At 50.3% G+C, this 6000-nt stretch overlaps 3 protein-coding genes across 3 annotated transcripts; 1 reads left to right on the top strand and 2 right to left on the bottom strand.

Annotated features, from left to right (window-relative positions):
• Nucleotides 1-1246: 1246 nt before the first annotated feature.
• MGYG_05808 (hypothetical protein) lies at nucleotides 1247-1882 on the top strand (the record flags this gene model as incomplete). The annotated part of the gene is made up of 1 exon (XM_003173171.1): nucleotides 1247-1882. One exon carries the CDS (start codon nucleotides 1247-1249, stop codon nucleotides 1880-1882), a length of 636 nt encoding a protein of 211 aa, XP_003173219.1.
• Nucleotides 1883-2195: 313 nt separating this feature from the next.
• On the bottom strand, nucleotides 2196-3271 carry MGYG_05807 (mitochondrial large ribosomal subunit; the record flags this gene model as incomplete). Its single annotated transcript, XM_003173170.1, has 2 exons — nucleotides 2196-3163; nucleotides 3223-3271. 2 exons carry the CDS (start codon nucleotides 3269-3271, stop codon nucleotides 2196-2198), a joined length of 1017 nt encoding a protein of 338 aa, XP_003173218.1.
• A 218-nt stretch (nucleotides 3272-3489) lies between these two features.
• MGYG_05806 (ATP-dependent RNA helicase has1) lies at nucleotides 3490-5475 on the bottom strand (the record flags this gene model as incomplete). Its single annotated transcript, XM_003173169.1, has 5 exons — nucleotides 3490-3732; nucleotides 3793-4008; nucleotides 4084-4591; nucleotides 4672-4930; nucleotides 4998-5475. The coding sequence occupies 5 exons, from the start codon at nucleotides 5473-5475 to the stop codon at nucleotides 3490-3492; spliced, it is 1704 nt and encodes a 567-aa protein (XP_003173217.1).
• Between the last annotated feature and the right edge of the window lie 525 nt (nucleotides 5476-6000).

The following is a 6000-nucleotide window of genomic DNA, read 5'->3' as shown; positions in this document are numbered from 1 at the left end:
CGGCTTATCGATAACAAGCAAGACTCAACACTGAGAAGTTCTACCACCAACCAAAGAAGAAGAAGATGATGATGATGTCCTCCTCCCCTCTACTCTTATCCTCTTCTCATTCTCCTCTCCTCTTAACTACTCTTCTCCTCTCCTCATCTATCCTTTACTTCTTCTCCTTCTGTCCTACTCAGACTTCTTCCTGCCCAATCAACGATGCACGAGCAAGCTTAGTTAAGTTCCAAGGTTAGGTCAGAAGACAAGAAGGAAGACAAGAAGACAAGCAGGACAGGGGAGAGACAAGAGTAGATAGAGGTAGTTAGAGGCAGTGACAGAGATAGAGGCAGTGAGATAGGGATAGATGAGATGTCGGCGACGATGACAGATACAACCAGACGACAGGCGTCGACGACAAGCAGCCAGAGGCAGAAGACATAAAAAGGGTCTTCTCTTCTTCTCTTCTTCTTTCTTTCTCTTTCTCTTTCTCTTCTTTCTGTCACCAGCTATCCTCACCACCACCAGGCTGAGTCCCAGCAGTTGGTGGTGGTGAGGATAGCATGTCTCCTGGGGGGTTGGCTCTCCTTTTGACTGGATCTCCTGCCTACTGGGTGCTTATACCTACACTGCTACTTGCAGATGGATATATCAGATATCCAACATACATATATACAATATATATACATGTATTAAGAAAGGTCAGCCTCTCGAGATACCCTTTTCCCTTTTGCAAGAGTAGTCGAAGAGTCGAGGAGCTGACGTGAGAGACGCTGCCAGAGGATGCTTCACCTCTCCTCCTCTTCCTCCTGATTCATGGAGATTCAAGGCAGTTCATGAGGTCAGTCTCGTCTTCGTCTTCTTCTTCTTCTTCTTCTTCTTCTTCTTCACTTCTACTGGAACTTCCCGAGTCTCCCTCTTCTGGCCCTTCAAGTGAATGTCCTGCTGGCTTCTACTCACTTCTCCCCCTTCCTCCCTGTGTTGCTGCTGCTGCTGTGTTGCTTGCTCTCCCGCTTGCTGTCCTGCTGCCATCTTCACTTTCTGGCCTAGAAAGGGAGACATATAAATACCCCCTTCCTCTCTCTTCTTCTTTACTTTCTCTTCTCTTTCTTCCTCTCCTCGTCCTACTCGTCCTCTTCTATCTTGACTTTGATACTCGTCTTGACCTTGACCTTGACTTTGACCACTTCTGCTACTGCTTGACTCTATCACCACTACTTCAGCATCTACCACTGCTTCTGCTTCTTCCACTTCTACCTGTCTAATGGACCGACAGTGCCAGTTCGACGAGTCCTGCTCGACAGGCTCGAGCCACTACCGCAAGGTCATCTCCCACATCTTTGGGAGAAACAAAAAGTGCACCGTCAACATCCCAGACTCGGTCTGGATCTACTACTGCCGCAAGCACTACCAGCGCGCCAGATACCGCAACGACGAGTGGCCCTTCACCCAGTGCCGCCTCGCCATCGACACCATAGCCAACATGCAGGCCTGGGGCGGCGTAGAGTCCTTTGACCTCACCCTCCGCCGCAGAGAGAGACTCCCTGCCACCACCACTACCACCGCAGCCACTTCTTCTGCTGCTGCTACTACCACCTCTGCTACTACTACCGCCACTACTACTGCTGCTGCTACTACTACTACGTCGACCTCGACTAAACGCTCGCCAAAGAGCGTCCCACGGCCTGTTCCGGACTGGCTGCACGACTGCGTGGGACCAAAAAAGTCCTTTGACGAGATCCTCCAAGTGCTCCACGACCTGCGAGCCCACTTTCTCTCCCTCGCCAACAGCAACCAGGAAGCATTCTTCCCGGACATCGAGATACTGCCCAACTTACGGCGGCCCTCCAAGAAGCCAACATCCTCCGCCTCCGCCTCTCGACCATCCACTGGCGAGTGACCTCTTACCTCTCTACTTCTCTTTACTCTTTTTTTTTTTTCTCTTTTCTTTTCTTTACGTCTGTTGTCACGCTGGGAGTTGGGACGTTAGTTTGATACCCCGTTTGATCACCTTCCTGTTTGTCCTTTGTCTCTTTGATAGACACTTAATCACCCTCTTCTACTCTTGTTTATGTTTAGACTTCTTCTTCTAATACTACTGCATGCTCAGACTTCTTCCACTACTTGGTCATGTTTATGTTTAGAAATGTTTAGATGCTTGACTGCTTCACTACTATACTGCTTTACTATACATGAATATCATACAAGAAAGTTCACCAAGAATAATACTGGCTCTGAGCTGTAACCCTCCGGTCAGGCATCTGAACCCACAGCTTCTCCTTTCTCTCCCTCAACGCCTTCTCCGTCCGGTCCTGCCATTCCCTCACCCGCGTCTTCTCCTCCTTCAGCACCACCGCCAGCGCAGTGTGCGGCGGACGCAGCCGGTTGATCTGCCCTCGCGCCCGGTGGTCGTAGTCCACCCCGTAGGGGCCCCGGTTCACCCACGCCTGGTCAATGTATATGGCAGTGGGATCCCTCACCGTGTACGCCTTGCCATCCTTCAGCTTGATCTCTACCTCCCCTTCTCCTTGTCCTTCTCCTTCTCCACTCGACTTCCCCAGTCCCATCCCACGGCTCACGATGGCCTCGTTCCTAGCCTGCTCAAGGAACAGCCTCACGTCCCTCGCTGCTTTCTTCTTGCTATACGTCATCTGCAGTATCGCATCCTCCACCTTCTTGCCGGCAACCTGTCTCGCCAGGGGGCCAAGCTTCTTCACAGACGTCTTGAAGAAATGCGACCGACTCTGCAGCTCTCGCTCCGTCTGATGGATGATCTCCTCCCGGCTGAGCTGCCCTCTGTTCTTCACGCTGCGGATAACCATCTTCCGCTCCCAGCGAGCTCGTCGGTCCGGATGCGGGATCAGCGTCCGCGATATCGTGTCTCGGTTCCGGTCAACCAGGGCTGTCGACTGTTCTGCTGGCGTGGAAGCGTCCTTCTTCGCTGGTCTCTTGGGTGCTGGGCCCGAAGGTGAAAAGCTCACGTCGTCGCCGTCAGAGAAGATGGAGCCAGATGCCAGCGAACCCTTCTTCACGGGCGGAGGACGATGAGTGATCTTGGCTCCAGATAGGTTTCCAGAGCCGGAGGAGGCGTCCGCATTCTCGTTGCTCGCCATCAGCGAGTCGCGTAGTCCCTGTAGACATCCTGTTGTGCTTATGCTTCGTCGGGATACCGTCAAACCGCCTTTTAACCAATTGTCATTAGATCACACACCGACAAAAAGTGCCTAGAGAAATGCTTACCTTGGCGGAAGAGCTGCCGCGAGGCAAGCGCTGTGCAGACGGCCACCATCGTGCTTCTATCGTGGCTCAATGGTTAATGGCTGTCTTCTTCTTCTGCTTCTTCTCTTTCTATCAAAAATAGTCTCGAATTTTGATGCTTCAACGCTTTACTCAATTTAGGTTGCACGTGATGCTGACTAAGAAAATTAAAGCTTAAATTTTATACTTTTGAAGGTATCAAAGGCTGATATAACGATCAAGGGCTGTCTAAGTAGTAGTAAATGTACATCAGTTGTCGTCGTGCTTCCGCTTAAAGCTCGCTCCCTTCGGCTGGCTGCCATATGTCCTCCGGCCCTGCACCTTCTTGTCCCGGCTCATGCTCGCTCCCAGAGCAATGTCGACTCGCGGCGGCGTCGTGAAGCCGTAGCTCTTGGCCACCTTCACCAGGTCAAGCTTGTTCACGTCAAACACTGACCGCAGAGAGTGCGACGCATACGCATGTAGATACGACCTGTATCCTTCTTTCGCCGACTACATAAACATCATCAGTAAGCATGAAATAAGAAGAAGAAGAAGAAGAAGAAGACTAACCTGGTTGAGGTAGTAGTTTTGGCTGATGAGCTTCTCAAGCTGCGACTGGATGTTGATGATGTGTTTGGTAGGGAACTCGAATTCCACCACGGGAACACGAGCCTCTCGTAGATGGTTGATGAAGCCCACCTCCGACGGCTGTAGGAACATCAAGCTTCGTCCAACCTTGCCCTTGCCTCGGGCCGTTCGGCCGACTCTGTGGATATAGTCTCGCGGCTGACCAGTTAGCATACCCTACTATATATATACATATATATGTGCAAAAATGAATAAAGCAAGTAAAAGACTTACATCATCTGGAGGATCAAGCTGGACAATGTAGTCGACTGCTGGGATGTCCAACCCTCTAGCAGCAACGTCCGTGCAGATAAGCGTGCCCTGAGCAGAGTTGCAGAACTCAAAGAACGTGTTCGTCCGCTTCTGCTGCTTCAGCTTCCCATGCAGACTCAGCACCGGCAAGTCGATGTAATTCAACAGCTCCGAGTAATACTTGACAGAGTTACAGCTGGAAAAGAAGACAATAATCTTCTTCTTGGCATTCTTCTTCAGGAACGAAAAGAGCAGCAGGAACCGCTTGTGGGCTTCGCAGATGATAAACCCTTGCTCCACACCGTCTACCGTGCTGTGCTCCTTCTTATGGTCGACGTTGATATACAGCGGGCCAGGCTTCAGGGATATACGTGCAAGATCCTCGACCTTGGTGGTCTGTGTAGCGGAGAACAGCATCGTTTGTCTGTCGTCTTTGGGCAGGATTGAGATGATCTGCCGCAGTTCATCCTCGAAACCAACCTCGAGAATTCTACAGCAGTTAGTTAGCAAAAAACGGCCCCGTAGTTATTTATTAACCTTCAAGCAAGTTCAACTGAAGATGGTGCTCACCGGTCTGCCTCGTCAATGACAAGAGTTTTGAGATTCTTAAAGACAAACCCCTCAGTCGACCGCAGATGGTCCAGCAGACGACCCGGAGTTCCAATCAGCACATTAACACCCTTATTCAGCTTCTCTGCCTCAGCCCTCCTGTTTGCGCCGCCAATGACGACCCCGTAAGTCTGCGAATGGTGCTCCATCAGCTCCCTCGCAACACCAAAGATTTGTAGCGCCAGCTCTCGCGTAGGCGTGATAATAAGCGCACCAGTTCCTACACCACCACGTTAGCCATGCCATGATCTCTCTATCCCAATATACAAAATAAAAACTTCGCATACCATTTCTAGGCTTGAACTTCAACGACCGCAATATCTCCACGGCAGGTATCAAAAAGGCCAGCGTCTTTCCTGAGCCCGTCTTCGCTGCTCCCAGGATATCCCTACCCGCCAACGAAGGCGGAATACCTCGCTGCTGTATCTCCGTCATGGTAGTGAAGCCCATGCCGGCTATCGCCTTAACCGTCGGCTCTGAGAGGGAGAGGTCGCTGAATTTGTTTGATACGGCCTCCTGTGTGGGGAGAGCCATTGTATCCGCAGAGGGCAAGGCCGGCACATCCTTTTCGGTCTCGACGCCGTTCTCAGTTGCTGAGTCTTCGGCTTCAACCTCCTCGTCATCGTCGTCGTGCTGGTCGACCTTTTGTTTCTTGGTAGGTGTTTCTGCTTCTATCTGCTGCTGCTGCTGCGACTTTGCGCTCTTCCCTTCAGAGCTTTTGTGCTTTCTCTTCCGCTTCTTCGCATGATCCTGTGCTGTCTCCATCTTCTTCTCTTTCTTTCCGTCTCCTTCTTTTATATCTTCAGCACTTCCAGCCTTCAATCTTCAACCTTCAAACCTCCACAACCTCTTTTTTTTTTTTTCTTAATTATTTCTTTTAGCTTTTGGCTTTTTTTTATCAGATAAACTTAAACATTTCGGAAAAACCTATAATATTATATAAGCAACGGCTAAAATATTCTCCGCTATTAGTCACGTGTATTTAGTTTATGTAAGCCAGTTTTTTCCCTCTTACTAATTTCTGAGTAATAAACGCGCACGTGCTCGGCCCTTAGACCCGATTTCCCGGAAGCTTTCTCGGGAGTCTTACTAGTTTAGGCAATATCCCTGAAGATCAGCGGATATGTTAGAACTTTTTTCGACCTCAAAGTCTGGCACATCTTTGATATCAAGCAAGGCTTTTTGCTCCCGCGGGCAACGAACTCCCCGTTGCCTCTACGGAATACGTTTTGACCTTACGGAGTGCTTTGTTGTCTGCTAATCTGCTTGGAAGCACAAGTGATCGCCCAT

The sequence above is a fragment of the Nannizzia gypsea genome, genomic scaffold, assembly GCF_000150975.2.
Source record: "Nannizzia gypsea CBS 118893 supercont1.4 genomic scaffold, whole genome shotgun sequence".
Taxonomy (NCBI): domain Eukaryota; kingdom Fungi; phylum Ascomycota; class Eurotiomycetes; order Onygenales; family Arthrodermataceae; genus Nannizzia; species Nannizzia gypsea.
The sequence above is the reverse complement of the archived record's forward strand: the minus strand, read 5'-3'. Positions and strand labels throughout refer to the sequence as shown.